The sequence below is a fragment of the Delphinus delphis genome, chromosome X, assembly GCF_949987515.2.
Source record: "Delphinus delphis chromosome X, mDelDel1.2, whole genome shotgun sequence".
NCBI lineage: Eukaryota > Metazoa > Chordata > Mammalia > Artiodactyla > Delphinidae > Delphinus > Delphinus delphis.
In genome coordinates this window covers 41,783,417-41,810,523 of record NC_082704.1, presented here as the reverse complement: position 1 = coordinate 41,810,523, position 27,107 = coordinate 41,783,417, and the positions used below count along the sequence as shown (strand labels likewise).

General features: G+C 39.0%; 2 protein-coding genes across 3 annotated transcripts in view; one reads left to right on the top strand and one right to left on the bottom strand.

The window, feature by feature from the left end:
• Nucleotides 1–174: 174 nt before the first annotated feature.
• CSTF2 (cleavage stimulation factor subunit 2) lies at nt 175–25,738 on the top strand. Of its 2 annotated transcripts, XM_060002875.1 has the most exons (15): nt 175–261; nt 1,597–1,675; nt 2,018–2,187; nt 3,407–3,543; nt 4,039–4,158; nt 4,253–4,390; nt 6,738–6,861; nt 11,099–11,161; nt 13,660–13,719; nt 14,368–14,509; nt 15,301–15,476; nt 15,639–15,931; nt 19,376–19,486; nt 20,566–20,691; nt 22,832–25,738. In XM_060002875.1, the coding sequence occupies exons 1-14, from the start codon at nt 204–206 to the stop codon at nt 20,686–20,688; spliced, it is 1,794 nt and encodes a 597-aa protein (XP_059858858.1). In that variant the 5' UTR covers nt 175–203; the 3' UTR covers nt 20,689–20,691; nt 22,832–25,738. The 2 variants fall into 2 exon arrangements, with proteins under 2 accessions (XP_059858858.1, XP_059858859.1); XM_060002876.1 differs by lacking the exon at nt 13,660–13,719 and having other exon boundaries at nt 22,832–25,737.
• Nucleotides 25,739–26,010: 272 nt separating this feature from the next.
• NOX1 (NADPH oxidase 1) overlaps nt 26,011–27,107 on the bottom strand; it is a 33,217-nt gene continuing 32,120 nt past the window's right edge. The window contains 1 exon segment of the mRNA XM_060002877.1: nt 26,011–26,162. Within this exon segment, the coding sequence (XP_059858860.1) occupies nt 26,036–26,162 (127 nt within the window). The 3' untranslated portion in view covers nt 26,011–26,035.

Sequence of the window (27,107 nt, the reverse complement as noted above, 5' to 3'; positions counted from 1 at the left end):
CAGGGCCGGGGAAGCTGGGGAGTAGCACTCTCGTGGATGTAACGCTTGCCGGCTGCTGACGGAATAACGCCGGGGGAGGGACCCTGCGTCCCTCGGGCCCAGGAGTTTCCGGCTCACGCGCCGTACGGAAGCGTGTTCGGCGCTGGGCTCACGCGCCGTACGGAAGTGTGCTCTGGCACACCGGAAGCCGTTGGAAGAGAGCGATGGCGGGTTTGACTGTGAGAGACCCTGCGGTGGATCGTTCTCTACGTTCGGTGTTTGGTGAGAGGAATTCGGTGGAGCCAAGCATCGGGGAGGGACAGAAAAAGACAGGGATCGGCGAGGAATGCCCCCCTGCACCTCACACATCGCCGCGGGGCTTGCAGTTCGACCTGCCTATCCCAGGCGGCCAGCCTGGTGGACTCGTGGGCAAAGTGATGCTCCCCTTCCCCCGAGGTTTCGCAGCCTTTTCACGATGTGGCTGAGGAAGTTACACCAGCGTTCAGCTTATATGCGTTTCTCTTTTCATGAGCTTCAATTATTATCCAGAAGCGAGGGCTCATGGCAACTGTCCCGTACTACTTCTCACCCCCAGTCCCAGAATACAGGTTGTGTGCTGAGGGTATAGATCCTTGTGTCCACTTCCCGCCCTCTCATAAGGGCTTTCATCCTCTGCTTTTTCCCCGTTACATTTTAGTTCGTCGTTAGTGGTAGCGACTACCCGGCGTCTTAAGGTGGATTGTAAATAAATGAATGAATGAAAGACTAAGACCTCATCGAAGAAATTTTAAAGAGGGTGGAGTCTATTCTGAGTAATCTTTTCAGCCAAAATAAGTTGTTTATTTTAAAGTATGTGTGGTGATTTTAAAGCATCTTTTGGAAGGAACATGACAAAACAGTGCAGAATATATATATATATATATTTTTACGGAACTATAGTTGATTTACAACAATTTTTAAACATCCTCCAGTACATTCATGGTCATTCTCCTTTGAGTGCGTGTATATGTAGAAATACGGACATATGAGCCGGCTTTAAAAATTATAATATTGACATTTTTAGTAGTTATTGATAAGACTTAAACACCTTCAGGTAAATACTAATGCCTAAGTATTTATTTTCATCATAGTTAAGGAAAATCTAACACATATCAGTTAAGTCTGAGAACTGATACTTAGGAGTGCCTACACCTTTTGTGTTTAGTCTAACTGGTTTATTTCTCTTGTAAATAAAGTCAGCAGACAGGATTGAAATCTTGTCTAAGGAATACGGTGGAACCAGGATTGGAGGAACACTGTATTTGAACCAGTTGTTACATTTTCTTTTTTTTTTTTAACATCTTTATTGGAGTATAATTGCTTTACAATGGCGTGTTAGTTTCTGCTTTATAACAAAGTGAATCAGTTATACATGTACATATGTTCCCATATCTCTTCCCACTTACGTCTCCCTCCCTCCCATCCTCCCTATCCCACCCCTCTAGGTGGTCACAAACCACCTAGCTGATCTCCCTGTGCTAAGTTGTTACATTTTCAGTGATATATGTAGATACTTTCTCACTAAAGATCTAGGTTACAAACTCAGAGTTTTGATATGTTATCTATTTTCTTCCTTAGTGGGGAACATTCCATATGAGGCTACTGAAGAGCAATTAAAGGACATCTTTTCTGAGGTTGGACCTGTTGTTAGTTTCAGGTGAGATCCCCTTTTACCACTTGGTGGAAGTTTCTTTAAAATCACCACAAATTTGGCCCTTAGTAATAATGGCAAGCCTTTTACTGGTGAGTTTTCACATGCATTCTTCTTGTTTGTTTGTAACAGCTTTATTGAGATGTAATTCACATATCATACAATTCACATTCATTTTTACTAAAAGATACATTTTTTTTCACTTAAAAAGATGTGTAAAAAGTATTTCAGTGAGACAGAGCGATAAGGTTATTTGTCTTATGGTAGATCAAATTAGAACATGGCAATGTTAGTGGGAACCCTGTGTGTATGTAACACTTGTGCCTGACACTTGGTTCTGCTCTCCAGGTTGGTATATGATAGGGAGACAGGAAAGCCAAAAGGTTATGGCTTCTGTGAATACCAAGACCAGGAGACAGCACTTAGTGCCATGCGAAACCTAAATGGGCGCGAATTCAGTGGGAGAGCACTTCGAGTGGACAATGCTGCCAGCGAAAAGAACAAAGAAGAGCTGAAGAGTGAGTATAAACCCAAGCTGTGTGCAACATGAGTTAGTAAAGATGTAACAATGAAGATTTTCCACTTAATGATATGTTTTAGCATCTGCTGAAATGGTTGTCAGCCACACAGCTTCTTTACCTGACCCACCTGAGGTACCTGTATTAGGGAAGTGTGTATCTTTGAGAAATAAGGTAAAGTTGACTTAAGTCCTTCCATTGCCAAGGAGTTGATTTCCAGTTGAAGATGAATTACAGGTTTACCACGCCATTAGTTATGTTAACTATGTCTGTCATTAGTGTTTGCCACTCCTGTTATGTTGCCAGATGTGTAACTGATGGGGATACCGAGGCATTCTCATGGCTTTTTTCATGAGGTACTAGATCCAGAAATTCCATTTTGAAATTAGATTTTTTTTCTATTTGAAACTTTTGCTCCTGAAATGACTTGTGAAAGGAAATGGATATCCCTAGTCCCTAATTTATGTTAACATTGTTCATCTATACAATCCTGGTCTCAGCTTTCCTTTGAGAGTAGAAAATGCACTTTGTCACTTTCCTACACAGAAATAAAAGACTTGCAAGTCACTTATTTCTTTTCTTTTTTTTTTTTTTTTTTTTTGCGGCACGCGGGCCTCTCACTGCTGTGGCCTCTCCCAGTGGCCATGGCTCACGGGCCCAGCCGCTCCGCGGCATGTGGGATCTTCCCAGACTGGGGCACGAACCCGCATCCCCTGCATCGGCAGGCGGACTCCCAACCACTGCACCACCAGGGAAGCCCTCTTTTCTTTTTTTAAAAAAAAATATTTATTTATTTTTAGTCATGTTGGGTCTTCGTTGCTGCGCATGGGCTTTCTCCAGTTGCATTGAGCGGGGGCTACTCTTTGTTCCAGTGCACAGGCTTCTCATTGTGGTGGCTTGTTGTGGAGCACAGACTTCAGGGGCACATGGGCTTCAGTAGTTGTGGCACGTGGGCTCAGTAGTTGTGGCACACGGGCTTAGCTGCTCTGTGGCATGTGGGATCTTCCCTGACCAGGGATTGAACCCGTGTCTCCTGCATTGGCAGGCGGATTCTTAACCACTGCGCCACCAGGGAAGTCCTGCAAGTCACTTATTTCTAAGCTCCAGAAAATTTAAAGTTATCAACAGGTCCTTACAGCAACCCTGGAAAGTAGATACTTGAAATGATTTAGCTCTTTAATTTGCCTCCTTAATGTTTTTGTACTTTCTTCCCAATCAGGCCTTGGCACTGGTGCCCCTGTCATTGAGTCACCTTATGGAGAGACCATCAGTCCTGAGGATGCCCCTGAGTCCATTAGCAAAGCAGTTGCCAGTCTTCCACCAGAGCAGATGTTTGAGCTGATGAAACAAATGAAGGTAAGAGGAGGCATTAGGTTATGGAAAATCATAGCATATCAACTCTTCAAGAAGTCATTGATGTTAATGGAAATTAACATTGAGTTAATGGAAATGATTTCCTGAGCTCAAATAGAAAGTGTGCCTGTTGACCAACATTTCTTGCACCTTCAGTATTCCATATGTGCACAGTGTGTTGTATATTTCATACAAAGAGCTTTCCATTTTTTGTACACAAACACACCTACACAATCTGGCAGGGTTTTTGTGGCCCATAGATATCAAATGTAGATGTTAAAATGTGGCTTTTTTCCTAAATGGTGGTATTATGGTATTTGAAATGCCTCTTCTTTCTCTTGCCTGCCATGACCAAGATTTTGTGTGCTATGTAAAAACTGATAATAGCTTTAAAAGCCTCTTGAATATTACATTTCTCAGATGGGAATAGCTCTAAATCACTGTCAATTTCTGAGTAATAAGTTTTGAACCTGATGATGAATCTGTTTATGTTCACAGCTCTGTGTCCAGAATAGTCCTCAGGAAGCACGGAACATGTTGCTTCAGAACCCTCAACTGGCTTATGCTTTGCTACAAGCCCAGGTAGTGATGAGAATTGTGGATCCAGAAATTGCCTTGGTGAGTGCTTCTGGTTCTTTTATGGAAATGCTAGGGTAAACCTTGAGTGGGGTAGAAACAGACAGCTCATAGATTTGTCTTTTCATTTTTTTAGAAAATTCTGCATCGCCAGACAAATATCCCAACACTGATTGCAGGCAACCCTCAGACAGTCCACAGCGCCGGACCTGGCTCAGGATCCAATGTGTCGATGAACCAGCAGAATCCTCAGGCCCCTCAGGCCCAGTCTTTGGTAGGACTTTATCCCTTAACATTTTTGAACTGCCTTGAAAATGTCATTTTCATTTTAGGAGGATATATTGGAAGAAGAATGGTGAGCAGCCAGAGATGATAATTTCAGTTTCCAGGCATAAAAGCAGTTAACAGGGTTGCAGAGTACATGACATCTGAATGAATACAGATTTAGTGCCAAGTTTGTAAAACAGAGATCCTTCCTTTATGCCCTTTTTTTATAAGCTGATTTTGTGTATATGTGCATGTGTGGCACTGTGGTTGGCACTTTGTTATTCCATATACATTGTCTCATTTAATACTTAGAGCGGTTGTATGAGGTCGGCACTCTTCTTATCTCCATTCTCACTGATGAAAAAAGTAAAGCTTATTTTCCAAGTGTGACACAAAACCCTGAAGCCATGAAAAATTGGTATATTTGAAAACTGAAAAACTTCTGAACAGAGAAAAAGAAATAAACACCAAAGACAAATGACAAATTGGGAAAAAGTATTTGCCACACACGTGATGGACAGCAGGCTGATTACCTAAGGGCCATTAGTCATATTCAAGAATGTTTATTGCCACATTTTAATAGTGAAAAATTGGAAACATCCTAAATGTACAGCAGTGGAAGAATGGAGAAAATGTGGTATATTTATCCAATGAAATACTCTACAACAGTTAAATAAACTACATGTGTCACCGTGAATGACTTTCAAAAATGTAGTTTCATATAGCAGTTAGGATGAACTAGGATACATGGTATCAACACAGGTAACTCAAAAACATAACGCCATACAGAAGTGAAAATAAGTGAATGTGGAAGTATTTCCAAAATACAGGATGTATGTGTCTGTACATATCCCAAGAACATGTTGAGTGAGTTGCAAAGAATGTGTTTAGTATGTAATGGTTTACATAAAATTTCAAAACATCTATAAGAATTCTTAAGTGGTTGTCTAAGAAGGGGATACAGGATGCAATGGGGAAGACCATACAGGAGATTTCAATTATGTATGTGATTTGTTTCTTAAGCTATGTGATTATTTTATTCTCTATACAGCTTATATGTCTGAAATTTTTCATATTAAAAAACACCTCCTATAAATTAGTAAGAAAATTACCAATAACCCAGTAGAAAACTATGCAATGGACATGAACAGTTCATAAGAATGGAAATACAAATATATATTAAATGTATGAAAAGTATTCAGCCTCAAAATAAGATAAATGTGAATGAAGTACAATAAGCTATCATTTTTCACCTGTTAGATGGGCAGAGGTAAACAATTTGGATGGCTCATACAAAAGTTATGGTGAGGGTCAGCAAACATCTTCTAAATGGCCAAATAGTAAATATTTTTTGGCTTTGCAGGTCGTGGAATTTGTCTTAACTACTCAGCTCTGCCATTGGAGTGTGAAATGAACCACAGACAGTACATAAACAAATGTGCATGATTGCATTCCAATGAAACTATTTATGAAACCAAGCAGTGAGCCAGATTTGGCCCATGGGTCATAGTTTACTATCCCCTGCTCTGATTCAATAAATACTTTTTCAGAAATAGAAAGGAAATAAATTAAGGTCCAGAGAGGTTAACTGCTCCAAAAATAACAATCTAAGTGGCAAATCCAGGATCTGAATCTGGTTCTGTCTGACATCATAACCTGTTTTCTCTAAACCACCTCACTCTACAGTTTCCTCTTTTCTATTCTAGAGTTTTGTTTGTGTTCTCTGAGAATATATGTAATTTTTTAAATATTTATATATATCTTAGTTTTTATTTTTCTATTCCAAGGGGCTGCTCAGTTCTTTTGGGAATACACAAATGAAAACATAACATTCCCTTTTCCTCCGGAGCTTTAATGTAGCATTAGAAAAATTTTACATCCCCCTCCCAAGTAGAACTATTTCTGAGGACAGCAATGAGAAAAGATTGGTCAAAGAAAATTTTTCATCTTAAAAATGTAGACTACCAGCAGTTCTGTTTTGTTTTTTTTTTTAAGTCCTCATTTCTTCTTGCATTCAAGGCACTTTTTTTTTAAACTTTTACTGCCAGGCCCTCGTCTCTAAGTCAACAAATAGGTGCTATATATGGCCTCACCACACAGATAAGACTTGTCAACCTCTGCTTTTATAGTACGGTCTGTCGTAATTGTGTTCTGTGTAATCAGGCTCATTGCATGTATTGCAGCTTCTGTTCAAAGTGTGTTATAAATCTAATGCTGCATGAGACGTGCTGTCAGAAAAGGGTATTTGGTAGACTATTTGGGGGTGTCAATTTGAAGAGTTATTTAAGGTCATAGACTTTGTGTGTTGAGTCTTCACAGGGGCATATACATACTCTGGTTTTTCTCTTGGTCAGAGTGGAATGCATGTCAATGGCGCACCTCCTCTGATGCAAGCTTCTCTACAGGCTGGAGTTGCAGCACCAGGGCAGATACCAGCCACTGTAACAGGACCTGGGCCTGGTTCCTTAGCTCCTGGAGGTACGTTTTCATTTAGAATTTTCACCATTTTGGTATTTTGCTAGAGTTTTGTTATAGCAAATGGCATAGTGTAGCCAAATTATTATGTGGCAACGAGATCTTGATATTAAATTAATGTATAGCTAGGCAGTATATATCCTAGGTGGAAGAAGTAGTTGATTTCTTTTATACACATCCTATATGTCTGATTATGAGAGCAGAGGAAAGAACAGTAAATTGGGAAAGTACAGTAAAATTCCAAGTTAATGAGGGGAAAAAATAGAATGAATGGAAACTACACCAAGCCAGCAAATATAGAGAAAAGAAAATTACATTGTGAAGTAAGTAATAATAAACATAGAGTTAAGGTAGAAGGAATAAAATCTCATATAGTCATTATTCTGCTAAATGTGAATGGACTGAATTCTCCCACCAAAAGCCAGACTGTCAGATTAGGTTAAAAAGTACATGCGGGAAAAAAAACAGAAGCAAAATGCCTGGTTGCATTTGTTATTATATGTAACAAACATAACATTGGATTTCATGAAATATAATTAGACCAAACAACAAAAGGAAAAAAGAATTCTAAAAACTAATATGTTCACTAAAATTGTGTATATAGGAATTAATATTGCGCTTGTAGCTTTTCGTCATTTAACAATCATAACTTAAAAAGTTATGGGTGAAATAGGTGATTCCTCATATAAAACACCAGTATGAACATACGATGTGTATCAGTATTTAAAGTTTTTTGCACAACAAACTCACTTCTTGTTAATTTATCTAATCTGGGTTAGATTGACTACAACACAACTAATGGGCAATAATTTGGCCTTAAATTGTTCTGGTTTATAGAGAAACCAGTCTAAAGAGCTAAGTTGACAGGGAATGGGAGAAGGGATTTTCACTTATCCTATAGAGTTACCATTAAACTTAAATTATCTTTTATTGAAAGAAATAGATTCTGTGTTTTATACATTTTTTGTGCTATAGGTACCTAGCTTACCTTAAAATATCACAAGTTGTAATGTGGTCCTACTACACATAACAAGTGTGCAACCCATGACATATGCAGCTCATTGCATGAGTTGAAAAACACCCAAACTGGTCTATACCCTGTTCAGTGAGACAAGTACATGTCATGCACTTGGATGTCACAGCAATGTCAAGTTGCTATAAAAGTGTCTACTCTCCATTTCTGTAGTTAACAATCATGAACTGTTAACATACAGTGTGTATCATTGTCATTTGTAGACCACACTGACAAAAAAATCTGTAGACAAAAAATAAGTAAGGATGTTGAGAAATAAAATAATGGAATCAATAAGCTTGATTTAATATAGAGAGGGAGCCTTATATCTTTTGATTGGAAAATATACTCCCCCCATTAAAAAAATGACCATGTACTTAGCCATAAAATAAAAACAAATTTTAAAATGTAGAGATTTTACAGGCTGCATTCTCTGATTATAAGCCAATAAAGTTAGAAATAAATAATTTAAAGGTGACTGGAAAGAACCTTTACTTGTAAAGTTAAGGAACATATTCTTGGTAATCCTTGAATTAAAAGAGAAAATAAAAAGATATTTATAAATTATCTAAAAGACAACAAAAAGTAGTACACTTCATACAAAAAAGTGCAGGAAATAGTGAAAGCAGTACTTAAACGAAAATGAATACCCTTAAGTGCCTTATTAAAGAATAAAGGAACGCTGCTAGTTCTAAAGTATTAGAAAAATAATTTTTAAAAAACCCAAGGTACCAAGAAGAGGGAATTAATAAATACAAAAGTTGAAAGTAAGTGTAAAAGAAACTTAAATAATTGAATTTTCAAGTGATATTTTTTATGCGTTTGTAGCATTTATAGTTCTGAAGTTATTGAAACTTAAAACTTCACTACAATTTTTGAGATACCCTGTACGAAGCTCTTTGGCTGTTGATGGGAAGAGGGAACAAACTAGTAGAAAAGTAGGCAAAGAAAATGAGTAGGTACTTCATAGAAGAGCACATCATAGAAGAGCAAATCCAAATGGCAATAAACATTCATTTATATTCAGGGGATTTCGAATTAAACAACGAGATTTCACTTTACTTAAACCCGTCCTACTAGCAAAAGTTTCAGAGATGACACTTAATATTGGTGGGGAGAGTGGTAGTATACATTGCTGGTGGAAATGTGAACTTTTTAAGCCTTTTAAGAAAGTAGTCTCACATTAAAAATTCATATACACTTTGACCCACCAATTCTACTTCTGGGAAGCTAGTCCATATAGATAAAAGTGCCATTATGTGGTAGTGTAGTATGATAAATTACCCATATTGCCTTCTGCCATTGCTTTCCTCAGATCCTAAATTTTTGTATTGTTTTGATGAGTGGTCTGAATAAATCATAGAATGTTATAGCTAGAAGAGAGCTTTGAAATCATTTAGACCTCAAATGTTAGTGTGCATTAGCATCACCTGAAGGGCTTATGAAAACACAAATTGCTGGTCTCCACACCCAGAGTTTGCATTTCAGCAGGTCTGAGGTAGAGCTCTAAGCTTTGCAGTTCTGACAAGTCTCTGGTGATGCTGACGCTGCTGGTCTGGGACCACATTCTGAGAAAACACTGTTTAAATAAACTCGTTCACTTTACAGATGAGGAAGCCTGAGGGTATGTTAATTTTATCAAATCAGTTGTTCAAAATGACAATTACTTAGTAGCATTGGTAGGGCTAGCACAGACTCAGGTTCTTAATTCATGGCTCTTTGGTGCCTGGCATGTTAAATGGGATAAGAGAATGTGACATGTATTGTACTTGGGTATTTTAGGTGAGTATTAATGAACTGCAAACAGTTCAGCTTGTCTTTTCTCCCCACTCGCAGCATATATTGTTCCTTTGAGGAAAACAGAATTATTGCTACGTGGGAAGGACCAGACAAGGACTTATGGTACATGTTTAGTCTTTGTATAGCAATCATAGCCCTGCTGGTTAGAGCAGACCTGTCATTCTCAACACTATTAGACCCAGTGGCTCCTTTTTGTAACATATCTTGCAGTGACCCTTTACTATCCTGAAATGAAATGCACAGGTGACATAGCATACTTAACATGGCTTCCAAAAAATCAGTATAGTTACCCTAACTATAATATAAAGGAGAAGTAAAAGGAAATTAATTTATAGTAAAAGAATATTATAAATACGCAAGTATTCAAGCACAGCTACACTAGAAAACAATAAATAGCAGTCAGATGCTTGCACCAATACTATAAAAGTAAAAGACAGACCCAGGTATGTTGTTTTGGCAATTCAGATACCACAAGGACTGTTGACATTGATGATGTGATTTTCTGAATGGTGAAAATGAAAACTCTTGGTAAAGTTCTTAACAAAACAAGATACAATACCCATAATTTACTCAGTAATTGCATTCTTGGAAAATTCAATGTGTGTGTGTGTGTGTGTGTGTGTGTGTGTGTGTGTGTAAAAACTGGACAAAGAAGCGCTTTGTTTACAAATAAAACAGACAAGTTTTAAGTTTAGATGACTATAAAAAGGTTTTCATTTGTGTGAATGTTTAGCAAGACGTTTGAAAGTTTTGCAAGACAGGGTAATCCTTGATTTTGCAGAATTGTCTCATACGTTGCAGGACATCTAGTATCCCTGTTGGCTTCTCATAAAATGCCAGGCGTGCCCCCACAAATCTTTGTCACAACTGCAACAGTGTACCCCCCCCATTTACAAAGTAAACTGGGAACAGTAGTGCCTCCTGTGGGAGGAGGTACATGGGTAAGTGCCATTGTTCTGTATTACAGAACTCCCTGCCAAAGTTTTTTTTTTTTGTGGTACGCGGGCCTCTCACTGTTGTGGCCTCTCCCATTGCGGAGCACAGGCTCTGGACACGCAGGCTCAGCGGCCATGGCTCACGGGCCCAGCCGCTCCGCGGCATGTGGGATCTTCCCGGACCGGGGCACGAACTCGCGTCCCCTGCATCGGCAGGCGGACTCAACCACTGTGCCACCAGGGAAGCCCCCTGCCAAAGTTTTGGTAACCAGTGAGATTACGAATTCTTCTTTAACTCACTTTTCTGTCACCAATGGCTAAAGTACAGTAACAAACTCCATCTTCTGTATAACTGCATTTAGTGGTACTTATGATCTTCCTGTATAGGTTTCTGCTTGTGGGGCAGAAAGAGGAAATTTGTTAACTCAGCCACTGTCCAAATTTTTTCCCCACTGTCCCAATTTGTTTTTCTTTCCTGCCCTTTATCTTCTAGGAGGAATGCAGGCCCAGGTTGGAATGCCAGGAAGTGGACCAGTGTCCATGGAGCGGGGACAAGGTAAATAAATATTAATGTCCGATTAATGTGGACTAGACATGGAAATGTTCTATATCTGTACTATCTGATATGGCAGCCACTAACCACATGTCGCTATTCAAATATTAAATTAATTAAATTGAAATTAGGTAAAATGTAAAACTCAGTTCCTCATTCACAGTAGCCACATTCTGAGTGCTCAGTAGCCGCATGTGGCTAGTGAATACCATACTGGATATTGCAGATATAGAACACTTCCATCATTGCAGAAAATTCTGTTGGGCAGCACTGTCTCGACTTCTATCTAGTGATTCAGAGCCCAGCTCTACAAGAATTGATGATGAAGCAAATTGATCCTTTGTTTCTATTTAATTTATGTCGCCTTTCCCTGATAGTTTAATGCCTCTACTTACATGGAGATCTGAGTAAGGAATTTTAATTATGACCATGTAATATGTGACTGGGTATGTGGAAGACTAAATTTAAACCCCAGAGAAAACTGGGAGGGGGTCAAAGTTCTGTGAAGCCTGCTTGGTAAGTGTATGTTATACTGTGGCAGTAACACTGGATACCACAGTGGCAGCCGCTCCAAAATGTCCACGTTATTTCTCTATGTTACTGGAGTTTGAAGAAAAGAAAATGCAGTGATTCGGTTGAAACCAACATCAGGAAGAGAGAGAGTGAGAAAACAGAAGGAACTAACAAAACTGAGCGCATCCTATAGGCCATGCACTTTAATTTTCATAAACAACCTTGTGAGTTAGGTGGCAGCACCTCAGTTTTCAGGTGAAGAGCTGGAAGCTCAGAGTTCTCAGTTACTTCCTCAAGGGAACATGGTAAGTAAATACTGGTATCTGAGTAACGTGGCCTGGGCTTGGTGCATTCGTCTTCTTTTCCAGCTAATAAGTGGCAGAGCTAAGATTCCAAAGTCCCTGACTCTGAAATCTATCCTCTTTCTGTCAATCACACTGCTTCTGTTTCCTTCCAGTGTCTTCTGTTCTTATTCATTGTGTCCTTGTGATGAGAAAGAACTGCTTTGGACAAGTGTCGGGAAGCTTAAGTTACTTCTTATTAGCATATGGTCTATAAGTAAAACCCATTAAAAAATTTTTTTTAATTGATTTTTTTTTGGCCACACCATGTGGCTTGCAGGATCTTAGTTCCCCAACCAGGGATTGAACCTGTGCCATGGCAATGAAAGTGCTGAGTCCTAACCACTGGACTGCTAGGGAATTCCCCAAAACCCTTTTTTTTTTTAAGCAAAGTACTAAGATACAGGCCTATGCACTGTACTCCTTGTTTATGGTTTGTATACTGATATTGGTTGCTAAAGTGACAGAGCTAATAATCTTGTCAGGCAATTGACAATGGAACAAGCTCTTTGTCCAGACACCTCGTCTGAGCAGACCATGCTTTTATGCTATTGTGCCCCACCCCCCTCAGCTGCTATCAGTAGATCGTGTATGTGCCCCAAAGTATTTTTGCAGTAGTGAGAAGGAACTAGAAGTTTCAGTCATACCTCTACCTCTCCCCCAGCCATCAGTAAATCAAACTTTGTTTAATACACACTTCCACAAGACATCTTCCTTGATACAGTTATCTTCACCTTTCTGGTCAAAAGTTAACAAAGGGAAATGACTTGAGTTTTGAAGGTATATCAAGGATGTCTTCATGAAGAGACAAAATGAGACTTTTCTTTTATACTTTTCCTTTAGTACCCAGCAGAGGAAGCAAGAATCTTTCATTTGTACCCAGTTTGTCATTCTTTTCCTGCAATCCATGCTTCTTTTACACATTTGTAATGTTGAAAAGAGACATTGAGATGTTTAAGAAGAGACTTCTTCTTGCCTTCTGCCACCTTTGTTTAGTGTTGGCACCCTTGTCATCTTATTAGTCTTTATTTGCTGACGTCATGATGTTTGTTTATCAAAAACTTACAGTGGCAGAGTACTTCTTGAGGAGTAATATTCTCTTTCTTTGTCTAAAGTTCATTCACTGCATTTCCCCATTTGATAGCAGAAATTTTTGTGCTTTAAATTATGACAAAAATAATACTGTGCCACTTCTGTTAATGGGCTTTTCCAGAATAAATCTTGCCTTCCAGATTCAGTGCAATTTCTTTCATTTTTTGCTTATGAAAATATGTTTACCTTCTTTGCCTAACTGGAGTTTCAGAAGCATCCTTTTTATATTTTGTTTCTCTTTTTCATAGTATCATAAGATTTAAGGGGAATCCCAGTAGGAGAGGTGTAAATTGAAAGTGGCTGGTTATTCCTGCCCAAATAAAATCAGTGGCCCACAGGTTTTACCTTAGGAAGCAATCTCATCAAAGCAGAACAGTTTCAGATCCCAAAGAAGCTTATATAGTTTAGGAAGATTTTGTAGCCCAGGGCAAGCTAATGAACTCTTGGCTCTTTAACTTATATGTGTAAATCTCCACTGTCTGTGTGCCTCTGCGTGTGTGTGAAAGCTATTTTAAGTGTCTGTTCTTTCTCCTTTTGAACTTACTGCTCACCTAGGAACCCTACAGCACTCGCCCGTGGGACCCACCGGGCCTGCATCAATTGAGCGAGTCCAAGGTACCCATTGTATCTGCGGGTTTCCTTTTGCTTGTGGTGTTCAGGGTGGGACGTTGAGAGGTAAAGGGCTGCTTGGCAGTCATCCTCACATTCGGAACCCAAAAGGGTAGTGTTTTGGGTTTTTTGTTTTTTCATTTTTTTCCTTTTGGGGCCACAAGCCTAAGATTGACCTCTTCACACAGGGCAGAGAACATGGATGATATGGGCAACTGTCTGAGGCTGTACTCCCTCCCTACTGGTGTCAGGAGGCTTGGATGGAATAGCAGTCTGTAAGGAGACAGCAGGTTCTTGCAGAGCCATGGCAGTGTTCACATATGCCAAGGCCCTACCTCTCTTTTGTGACTCTGGTCCTTGAACTAAGATTGATTATAAGCAAAACCAGGAGCCTCAGTTTCTTCAGGTTGCAGTGCTAGGCCTTGGCAGGTTGCTCCCCAGTTTGTTCTTTACATAATTCCATCCATACCTCTGACATGGAACAAATTCTGCCTATACCCTGCTTCTGTTCTTGAGCTGCAAGAGAAGTCTGTTGTGGTGAGGTTTCACCCACTCTAAGGGGTCTGAACTGTGCTGTCAGTGGCATATAGAGTCATTTCTTCTTGCCTTACATGTCCTTCACAGCAGTACCTCCCCCATTTGTTTCCCTGTCAGTGCCGATGCAAGACCCCAGAGCAGCTATGCAGCGTGGGCCCTTGCCTGCCAACGTCCCAACTCCTCGAGGTCTGTTGGGAGATGCTCCAAATGACCCACGCGGAGGCACTTTACTTTCTGTAACTGGAGAGGTAGAGCCTAGGTAAGCACTGACACAGAAGGAAAAGATTGAAGGAATCAGAATTTCCGCTTGCTTTGAGAACAAAGTCTTTTCATACCAGTTGTGCCTGTTTGCTTACTTCAAAAGATAAATAAATATTCATGGCCACTGTCCAAGATGAAGCACTTCCTGGGCAGAACTATGTAGTTGAGTGTGTCATTTTGAACTAACCATTGCTACTCCATCCTCAGAAATTGGAAATTCTAGCACACATATCTAAACAGGAAAAAATTATATTGCTTATTGTTAGTAGTAATACTAATAATAGCAATAATAATAATAATAATTGGTATTAGTGGGGATTATGCCTCTCAATCTGCTCTGAGTACTTTACTGAGATCATCTCACTAAATCCACACAACAGCCCTGTGCGATTGATACTAATATCAGTCCCATGTTACAGATGAAGAAACTAAGGCTTAGAGAAGTTAAGCAAATGTACCCAAGATCACACAGCTAATAAATGATAGAGCCTAGATTTGAACCCATACAGTAACCCATGTTCTTAAGCACCCTACTGCGTATTCATTATATATAATGGATATCCATTCATTCCTCCTTAATTTGAGTGCCCTGACCAAATACGAAATTCTAGAATACATGGATTTACATCTCGATAGCTTTTCTTTGACCTGTTTTGTGTTATTCTCTTAGTATTTGTAGACTGATGTTTGCATCAGCTCTTTATCTAATTTTACTGATCTTCTGGTTGACACTTTTTTCTTATTGTTTTGTTCTGTTTTAAAATATAACATTTTTTTCTCCATCTCTAGAGGTTACCTGGGACCACCTCATCAGGGTCCGCCCATGCACCATGTCCCTGGCCATGACAGCCGTGGCCCACCCCCACATGAGATGCGAGGAGGGCCGTTAGCTGAGCCCAGACCTCTAATGGCAGAGCCAAGAGGACCCATGCTAGATCAGAGGGGTCCACCATTGGATGGCAGAGGTGAGGGGAAACCACGTCACAAGGCTGACTGGTATTTGTGGGCTCATGATGATCGTGCTGTCTTAGGCTCCAATCTGGGATACAGAACGTTTATTTGATTGTTGGTTATTATTGCTGTAAAGGTGGGTAGCTACCCAATGGTTTTCTTGCAACTTTTTATAGGTGGAAGAGATCCCCGAGGCATAGATGCACGAGGGATGGAGGCACGAGCCATGGAGGCAAGAGGATTAGATGCTAGAGGATTGGAAGCCCGTGCAATGGAGGCCCGTGCAATGGAGGCTCGTGCAATGGAGGCCCGTGCAATGGAGGCCCGTGCAATGGAAGTCAGAGGAATGGAGGCCAGAAGCATGGATACAAGGGGCCCAGTCCCAGGCCCTAGAGGCCCTATACCTAGTGGAATCCAGGGTCCCAGTCCAATTAACATGGGGACAGTTGGCCCCCAGGGATCCAGACAGGTATATGTAACTGTCACTTCTATGTGAAATCTTGATCTATTCAGGAATTGATTATTGAGGCTGATTATTACTGCTTTCTGATTTGGGTTGTTTTCTCAGCTTTTTGGGGAAGATTAGAATCTCCCTTCCTTTAGTTTCTCTGTTCCTTAGGGTGGTGGTTTTCTGACTACCAGGATTATAGTCCAAAAGTGTAACCTTGTCCCACAATTTCAAATTCCATTCAGAGCAGAATCCCTGATTTTAGGGGATAGAGAGCACATCAGTAGAATCTAGGCATGGATAATTTGAAAAATCTCCCCCAAATAATTCTAATGTATAACCCTAAGAACCACTGCATTAGAGCATATGAAGAGCTATTAGTGGTCATTTAGCTGATCTTAGGTTTGCAGAAATCTATTTTAATTTACTTTCATCACATAGCCTAAAGTGAATAGTGGAGTTGAAAGGCAATTTACTAATGCTTGTCTTAAAAGCTGTGCAACTAAATTCTTATCTCTTCTTTCTCTTTATTTGGCTTTCTCCAGCTATGTGTAATGGTGGTCTATGATTGTCTATGTGTTCTTATCTCCATCCTTTTTACCCTCCAGTTGGTTGCGGAGAGGTAGTACATGTGTATCTTCCCTCTGAGTTTGTTTTGTTTTGTTTTGTTTTTCGGCTAACACCTTCGTTTCACTCTAGCCCTTCCACCTTCATTTTTCCTCAGTGTGACTTCCTCATTCCTCTATGTACTTCTTTATCTCTTCTCTCTTCCATATGCTTCTGTGCCTTACTCCCTCTTGTGTGTGTGTGTATGCACAAGAGAGAGAACTGTATTGTCAGAGCTGGAATGGAACATGTCAGTCACCCAGTTCTCTCATTTTATAGGTTTGGAAACTGAGACCCAAGAATTCAGGTGGCTTATCCAAATTCACACAACTAAAAAGTGGCAGAGCAAGGAATAGAACCCACTATTTTTTCCGCTATGCTACTCTGTCTTGTTATCTGCACGTTGTATATGTGTGTCTATCCCTCCTCTCTAATATGAAATATGAATATGTTGTTTTCTGGTATGTATAGAAAAAAACTTTTCTATTGTTTTTCAAGTTTCACTTAAAAAAATGTGTTCGTGGGCTTTGATTTTTATCATACCCTCTATGGTCAGTAGCCTCATAATAAAAATGGGTTTTATGCTTTCAGTCAGTCGTTCAACAAATATTTATTGAGCACCTACTATATACCAGGCAGAGCTATAGGTACTGGGGATACAGCAGTGTGAACAAAACGAAGTCCTGCCCCCATGGAGCTTATATTCTAGTGGGGAGATAAATAACAAATAACTACATGATGTCCTTATATAGTTCTGTCAATAATTCTTTGGAGAAAGATGTCGAAAATAATGGTTGGAAGACCATTTATCAATAATTTCTTGCTCCTTTATCTGCTAGTACTCGAACTTATTACTCTAATATTATGTTTATTATAATTTTCATTAGTAGATTCTATAAAGCCAATTAGATCTGAGGTAGAGAAAATAAAAACTTTATCTTCAAACTTTAAAAAAATTGTTTACTATGTTTACTTATAAATAAATATATAAAATACATTCACTCATGTACAAAAGATATACAGTAAGAACCTCACTTCCTCCTCGTACCTGTCTCCCTTGTGACCCCCATCTCCTATAGATAATCACTTTTATTATAATGTATCTTTCTAGCAAATAAGAATATATATTCTTATTTTTGCAAATATGAATATATATGTATTCTTACTTTTTCCTCCTTTCACTGTTCTGCATCTTGTTTTTTAACCTAACAATATGTCCCTAACTCATAATTTTAAATCAAATTTTAAAATTAACTTCAGTCCACCTAGTTGGAAACTTGTTGGTAAAAGGCTTATTATTACTAGGGTGATTATATAACTTACTATCCACAAACAGGGACACATTTGAGAGTGCTGTTAGTAATTACTGTGGGGCAGAAGCTTAAACTGGGACTGTCTTAGCAAACCTGGATATGTAGTCAGCTGTATTATTACTTGAGAGCCTAGAACAGGCTCTTCTGGAAACTTTAAATGGCCATTATTAAATGGTTAGATCACATTACAGTACCTCAAATTAGTATTGAGAGAAGCTTCAAAAAGGTTACTCTCATAGATTTTTCAGGTCTGTAACAGCTCATTAAGGTTCAGACTGGTCTCCAGATTCAGTATTTATAAAGAACAGAAAGTGATAATTTCTAGCAATCTGTACAAAGCTGTACTAATGCTTCATGTCTCTGGTGTCTTTGGGAAATTAGTTAATGCATCCAAATGAATGTTCCACATAATAGAATTATTCAACCAAGTTTTTAAACTATTTTAATGAAAAATCATTTATGAAGTATACTATGCTTCCTTCTCTTCTTAAACAGGATACAAAAAATTATTTTGATCATTTTTGATTACTCAAGGTCATCATTAAACGTACCCATTATTGTATAGGCTATAATAGAAAGCATAGCATCTCCTGTTTTGGTTTCTGGTATCCTTCACTGTCAGGTTGTCACCTGGCTCTTCACATTGCTGTCATGATATCTGCTCCTAATGGTTCATCCACATTTCTTTCATGCTTTGCTGCTTCTCATCTGCTGGGGAAGCAGGTAACATGTTTGTTAACAATTTGTATTTAATAAGAGTACCACCTAAGCTCTGGGTAAATGCCTGAGTGTGAACATAAATCCAGCATAGGGACCTTTTAACAGTTATTCTAGGTGCTCTGAGGCCTTTTCCTTGGGTTCTGGTTGTCTTCCAAAACATTGAAACCATCGAAGATCTTAAGTACCAGTAAGCATGATATAACTGCACTTTGTTAACTCAGGTCAGTCGTGTTTCTTGGTCTGTATTTAACAGAAAGCAACTGCTGCATGTTCTCTGAGGAAAGTTATAAAAAGCAAATGTTGGGCTAATAGTAGTCCTTTCCCTGGAGGCCTTCCCATCTCCTTTCTGCCTCTGCCATTATGATCATCTCTGCCTTACTTGTGGGATAGGGCCTGTGTCTGATTGAACTAGAGGTAGGTGGTATCCCTGTGAATGTAGCTTCTCCAGTGGACCAGCATACATTATTCTAGAATCTGTCAGCTTTCGTTTCTGTTTCCACTGAGTGCTAGTTTCTAGAATGCCCTCAGTTTCCCCTGTGCTTATGTGGCTGAATTTTGCTTGATTTGATGGTATCCACTTGTGCCGTGTGATACTTGTTGATGATGCTGGAGCTGTTGTAAGAAATTTGTCAACTTGCTAGTTGATCTCTGGCTAAACCCTGTCTTCTGCTGATGCTAACAGTAGGAAATGATATTCAGTCATTAATTTGCTTTTTTAACTCATAGCCACAATCAGATATTTTTTCACATTGCTGTTATTACTGGCTTCTGGTTACCTAAATGAGAAGTACCGAAAATCTCTCTTCGTCTCTCTCTGTGCACATAGGTCCCAGTCATGCAGGGAGCGGGCATGCAAGGAGCGAGCATTCAGGGTGGAGGCCAGCCTGGTGGCTTTAGTCCTGGCCAGAACCAAGTCACTCCGCAGGACCATGAGAAGGTAAGTAATGCTGTCCAGCTGCCTCCATATGCACGAGTCTTTTGGAGTCCTCTTTTCACAGTCACCATGTGGAGGTCCTGGGTCTTCAGAGTCCCTTTGGAAGTGATGTTTTTACTCTTAGAACTCTTTATGATCTTGTCACCTGAGAATCTGTGGGCTTGGTCCTAAAATTCTTAAATGGATGTATGTGAATGGCAGCTTATCTTACATTTCATCTCATCTGCCAGTAGATTTTTTGTGTGCAGGCCTCATTGACCTGGAAATCCAAATCCCTTTCTTCCTCCCTTTTTTGCCTTATCCCTAAAAACAATAGCAGATTCCCCATGAGCATATCTTTCTGTTTCTATATTTGACCATTGTAGGGAGTTCATATCTGATAGAAAGGCTAAAACTTGTGAAAAGGAGAAACTTTTTTTTTTAATTTATTTTATTTTTGGCTGCATTGGGACTTCGTTGCCATGTGCGAGCTTTCTCTAGTTGCACGAGCAAGGGCTACTCTTTGTTGTGGTGCGCAGGCTTCTCATAGCAGTGGCTTCTCTTGTTGCGGAGCACGGGCTCTAGGCGCGTGGGCTTCAGTAGTTGTGGCACGCAGGCTCAGTAGTTGTGGCTCGCGGGCTCTAGAGCACAGGCTCAGTAGTTGTGGCACATGGGCTTAGTTGCTCTGCAGTATGTGGGATCTTCCTGGACCAGGGCTCGAACCCATGGTCCCTACATTGGCAGGCGGATTCTTAACCACTGCACCACCAGGGAAGTCCCAGGAGAAACTTTTAAAGCAGGATTAAAAATTGTAGACTTCCCAGGGCTCACAGGTGTCACCTTAGTCTGTAAGAATTTGGGGTTCATTAAGGTGTCTGTTTTGAGTCTTCTGATCTTAGGCATTGTACTTGTGTTTTTCATTGTGCCTTTTCTCACCAGCTGGTTTTGGTTTTTTCTCTGGTTTGGTTTGATTTTTTTTTTTTTGGCCTGCTGTTTTTTGTGTGTGAACTATCCTTTCTCTGTTCTTCCTTTTTGGACAGAAGCTGGTGGTGTTTTTTTAGCTGCCGTCATTAAAACTCACTACCTTTTTTTCCTCTGCACAGGCTGCTTTGATCATGCAGGTTCTTCAACTAACTGCAGACCAGATCGCCATGCTGCCTCCTGAGCAGAGGCAGAGTATCCTGATCTTAAAGGAACAAATACAGAAATCTACTGGAGCGCCTTAAAAGGTGAGCAGTCTTACCCTGCCTGAGTCAGACAAGCTCCTCGTGCATTTGGGATATATACTTTCAAGCTTAACCAACAAGACGCTCCAAGACCTGCACTCCTCTTGGCTAAACCCTTCACCCTTCAGTAGCTCAGTCCCTATCATGACAGGGGAAGGCTGTAGGCATTTGTTCAGTTATTGAATGGATTGTAATCTAATTTAACCTTTCTTTCCTAATGACAAAAGTGACATATGATCAATTTAACCAAATTAATCAAATACAGAAATGTAGAAAGTTCAGGGTAAAATCTCTGCCCTCTCAATCTCATTCCCTAGATATAATATAATTTGATATGGTTTGATCATATATTCCTCCAGAATCAGTTGTTATTTTATTCCAAAATAAAATAACATAAATAAAATAAAATATTTCCCCATCAAAATGAAGAAAATACAAACCATTTCAATAAAACGTATAAGCATTCAGTTTCCAGTATTTATTTTACATTGAATACTTTGAGGTTAAACTATTACAGCACATAATTTAAGGTAGTGAATGTCCACCATCGCCATCAGTCCCTGTACATTTTAGAGGTTGCTGTACACTGCTGCCCTTATTTTTCTTGCTCATCAGTCAGGTAAAAAGGAACATAGTCATGTGACCTAACTTGATTACATGTATTGGCGTTTCTTTTTAAAAAAATTTTCCCCAACATCTTGTATTTCATAAACAATTCTGCTTTCTAAGAACAGTTTAAAATGTACATTGTCCCAATATCAGTTGGAATATCACATTTTGAATTTCTGCTTTTTATTCCATCTTTATTATAATTCCCATCCGTGTATTATCATATGACAGTGAACTCATTTACACTAACTAGCAGTCTTTACTAAATATATTGTATTTTAATCCATATTTGTAATGTTGTTAAAACATCCAAACTGGAAATGTGCATTATATCTATATCTAGACTTTAAATGACTGAACTTTAATGGGAAGCTGTCGTAGATGGATGGAGTAGACTTTCAGTATGACCAGCACTTTTAGTCCAGATACCCAAGGCATTCTATTTTCTTCAGTAAAAGTATAGACTATTATAGATCTATAAAAGTATAGACCTGTTATATTCAGAGGAATAGATATATTAAAAAAATTATTCCTCTCTTTTACTTTTTCTAATTTATTTATGCCAGAGAAGGCATTCCCTACAATGTGAGGAAATTATGTTTTGGGATAGTAGAGGTAAAAATGTTTCTGAAAGTACTTTCATTGTGTATTCTTGCTTGTAAGATATCTCATTTTAAAGCCTTGCACATAAACCACAGGGCAAGGTTTTTTGTTTTAACTTTTATTTTGAAATAATTAAAAATTCACAAGAAGTTGGGAAAGTACTACAAAGAGCCTCGTGTACCCTTCCCCTAGCTTCCTGCAATGATAACATCTTGGGAAGCTGTTGTACACATACCTTTTTGGTTTATAGTGCAAAAGGAAGAAATTGACTTTGGTACCTTACCGTTAACTAGACTACAGACCTTATTCACCTTTTACCATTTTTACTAAACCTGCATTAATGTGTGTGTGTGTGTGTGTGTACGCACACGTAGTTCTGTGTATGTAGTTCTATGCAGGGAAGCTTTTAATGTGTATTTGCTGGTATTTGTGCATACTGTAGCCGAGATGTTGGCTCTCCCTCCATCCTATACCTTGCTCATTGTGATCCAGCTCTGCTGTCACTGACAGGCTTATGTACCACTACCATCAGGTCAGTGGTTCTCAACCAGAGGCAGTTTTGCCCCCTACACGACATTTGGAAGTGTCTGGAGACATTTTTGGTTATCACAGCTTTAGGGGGTATGGTGTGCTACTGGCTTTCAGTGGGTGGAGACCGGAGATACTGCTAAACATCCTGTAATGCACAGGACTTCCCCCAATAACAAGGAGTTCTCTGGCCCTAAACGTCAGTAGTGTTGAGGTTGAGAAACTCCGCTGTAAGGGATGATTACTTTGGGGAAGCAAGAGGCAGATACCTTAGGGATCTTTCCCTGGTGATTTGCTCATATGTGTAGCCTCCCTCCCCCACCTTTACTTTTTTTTTCCTGGTGTTTGGGGAAGAGAACTTTGTCTCCACTTCTGATGGCTTTCTCCCAACTTTTCCTTACAGGTTTTCAAAACTACCTGGCAACAAATCTGGAAATTAATTCCATAACTTTGTTGAAATGTTGCAAAAAGAAGAATTCTGCATCCTAACCCTTGAATGACTCAAATTGGTGCCAGGTGGAGGACTCCCATCACCTTCTCTCAGAACAAAATCAGTTCATTCTGTTGACTTAGTTTGTATGTTTTCTGTGACTTGAAATAAACTTTGAACACAATTTTAGTATACTGCAAATTGATATACATGACCTTTTTGCTTTTAAAAGGCTGAACACCAAGGGTGAAACCTTACATGTGTTTTCTACCCTTACTGCAGTATTGTACTTTAATATTATGTTGCCATAGCTCTGTTTTTCCTTTTAAGTTAACCATTTATTCTTCTTGATGATATTTGAGAATTTCTCAGAAACAGTGTTTTCTGGAACTTAGTTCTGCTTAGTTTGCTTCCAACAGGAATAATATTTGCCCTTTGAGAGCTTGCTAGAAATTCTGAGTCTACTGGGAGACAATAGCATGTGCTTAGAGCTGTAAAATGGTCAGAAGGCCAACAATGCAAAGAGCCTACCTAGGAGAGCAGTGTATTTAGTTTAGAAAAATCCAAATATCAAAATGTATTTTTTGGTCAGTACCAAGTCTATTCACATGCATAGTTCAGAGTTAAGACAAAGATGATGTATGATCACTGGTTTGAGTGTGTCAACAACACAAGAGACTGTTGACATTTTCTTGTCTGTTTTAAAACTCTTAAGTCTGGGTAGTCAACCTTAAAAGTTAAGAAAGCCACTAATTTTTCACATGTTCAAGGTGAAATAAACACTGAACAGAAATCAAACAAACAAAATACATTTCATCCTGCCTTCTAAATAATTACTAACCTACAGCCCTACCCAGTGACCAAATTTATTCTGGGAAACTAAAACATAGAAACTCTAAAACTTTTACATTTTTCTCATTTATTTTAAGAGGACCAAATGTAGAGCATAAGCTGTGAGATTGCCCTTTAGGCCTGCCCCTGCCTGCTTCCTTTCAAACAGGTGTGAACATAATCAGTGCCACTGGCTCTAACCTATTGCTCTTCCAGCCTAGTATTCTCTCTCATAGTGGCATTAAGGAGAAACATGATTTCTCTCCATCAGGCCAACCTCAAGAGGTTAAGAGGTGCCTTAATAATTAGTAAAGTTCCACTGGAACTACTCCTGAGCCTATTTATGTTCACAGAGTCCTAGCCTCTGGGTTAGGATTATGGTCAAGTGAATTAAAAGCCTGCCATAGGCTTAGAGAATGTAATAGCATATTGCTTACCCGTGAAGCAAAAGAATGCAAAGATAATCAACTTTATGAGAGACATTAAAATTGAGGGATTTTCTACTCTGATATGTAAACATTTACTGCAACAAAAATTTGCTGAATAAGATACTTGATATTACAACCTAGGAAGAAAAACTTGCTCAAAACAGCTGAGGAGCTTTCTAGGTATCTTGCTCATCCCCAGTTCAGGCTTAGATGTTGATTATGTGTAGGATTTATTATCATTACCTTTTCTGCCTACTTCCATGAACATTCTAGGCCTTGATATGTTGATTTTAGCAGCAGTCATATCTTGAAGTGTCAATATATTTAGACATTAAGACCAAGAGTACAGCCTTTCTCCTTAGGAACTCATTATAAGTTTCAAGAACACTAAGATTCCAAATCAAACTCACTGAAGATCAAATTATAATTTGGTCAACAGTTGTCTAGTAGGAACCATATCATCAAGGTTCCATTGTGCATGTTCCTAAAGCCTTATTAAATTTAAATTAGCTGAAATCCGGGAAATTGGTAACAGCAGGGGTATCCCAATCTAGTCCCATGGAAACATCCATTAGTATTTTTTCCTGATGTCCAGTTAATAAATGAAACACAATTAGCTACCATGAGTTCATGACCTACCTTTATTTTGTTCAAACTAGTGACTGAAAAGATTGGTTTTACTAATCTTTCAAGTCATGTAGGTTTCTGGATAATTAGAAACAATCATTTATTCATTTTTGCTCACTTAATGGTAGAGAAATAGGTGCTATAATGTTGATTCAGTAAAAACATTCTTGTAAATCCAGTGATTTGAATTGTCTTTGGGCACAAAGAAATGTGGATTATTTTTCCTCTTTTAAGGGCCCCGATCTTCTTTCGTTCTACTGTTTCACTGTGACTACTGACATCCCAGAGCCAGGTGAATGGAATAAATAAAAAGCATTTCAATAGGAGAAAGAAAAGGCATTTTGCTGATGTCATTAGGTGAATGATTCCTTAATGAATGGGTATATATGAGCCAAAAAATGTGTTGTCAAAATTTTAAATTATCTTTTTTTAAGACTAGACATTAATAAAACCCCTTGATAAAAATGGCAATAAAGAATCCTTGTTGACTAAATAATCATCCTAAGATGGAGTTCAAGTTTTCACAATTATTTCCAACAGAACAATGCAAGCTAATGACAACATAACTGACTTTCAATTATAATACAATTTCAATTATGATTAGCATACTTCCAAGATTTTCTTTCCCAAATGGAGAGCCTAGGTAAAGTAACAAAAGATTTATTCATTAAGCAAAGAAGAAAATCCTTCATTTTTTGACAAGCAAAAATAAGTAAAGCATAAATTGCTGTTCACACTGGATAAGACCATGTTTAACAGTAAGAATGTATATAGTGTTATATAGGTATTGAGTTCTTGGTAATTCTATGTTTGTTGTTTTACTATTTATGCTTATTATTATGTTTTGTCATTAATTCTTTAATAAATTTTTATTTAAAAAAATCACCCTACTTAGAAATCTTCTTTGTGGGTGGGAGGGAGAGGAGAATGTGACCCAGAGTCCAGGAGACAGTAACACTTGGAATCAACAAAATCACCTGGAGTTAAATTGTGTAACTGTCAACCACGTCTCCCATCAAGCCTTGTTTCAATCATGGCATTCCAGAAGGATTTACAGTTGTTTTCCCGAGAAAGGATCCATGGGCTTTGCAATTATTGTGTCTTCTGAAGTTCTTAGGTCCATGAAGCTCAGTGATGACGAAGTTGAGTCCAATCAAAAAAGAATACCAGGGAGTCAAGGCTTGAAAGAAACATGTTATTGTCCTTAAGTGGTTGCCCAAACCTGACCAGACCAAGTAAATTGTTGAAGATACAGAGGCTAAATGCAGATTGCCATCCTTATTCTTATAATTCAGAAATTTTCATTGTTGAAGTAGAATTGAACCTTCCTAGGATCCAGGCTGGAGTACTGATGACAGCATTTGCACAGGCTGTTTGCCAAAGTCTGAGGACCACATAGGAAGACTCCCACCGCCGACCTGCAAGAATAGAATGGTAGCCAGAGTTAGAATGCAGCAAAGGCTGCTGACAATGTTTGAGGGAATGGTTTCTGCCTCTGCTAGGCCTCTACTACTCCCAACAACCTTACATAAAAATTCAGTTATTGACTTTTTCATGTTCTTCATGTTCGTCTTCTCACCTTTTCCGCTTGCAAGCCCCAAATATGCTCCCAACTCTTAACCCTCTCAGCACTCAGCCTTGCCTACTCTATTGAGCACAGACAGGAGATGGAGTGCAGTGCACTGATGAAGTACTAGACTCTGAAGCCAGGCTGTCTAGGTTCCAATCCCTGTTCTGACATTTGTCCCAGCTGTGTGACTTTAGGCAAGTTTCTTAACCTCTCTGTGTTTCAATATTCCCCCCTGTAAAATGGGATAGTATCCACCTCACAGGGTTGTTTGAAGGTTTAAACAAAAATAACATATGTAAAGCAATTAGAAAAATGCCTGGCATATAGCAAGTGCATATGTTAGCTGCCATTAAATGCATCCAGTGTTTTCTCACACTGAAGAGGTGGTGGTTCTTATTGCCAAGGATAATCTTTCTAACTAGGCTCTGGGTCTCACCCTGTCCTTCCTTCCCTCATACCTTCCTCTCCCCTCTTTTTCACTTGAGACATAATTCACATGACTTAACATTCACCCTTTTAGAGTGTGCAGGTAGTGCTTTTTAGTATAACCGCAAAGTTGTGCAACCATCACCACTGTCTAATCCGAGAACATTTCCATCTTCCCAAAAAGAAAGCCCATACACATTAGCAGTCACTCCCCATTTCCTCCCAACCGCCCCCACTCCCTGCCCTAGACAATCAAGTATACTTTCTGTCTCTAGATTTGCCTATTCTGAACATTTCATATAAATGGAATCATACAATATGTGGCCTTTTGTGTCTGGTTTCTTGCACTTAGCATACTGTTTTCAAG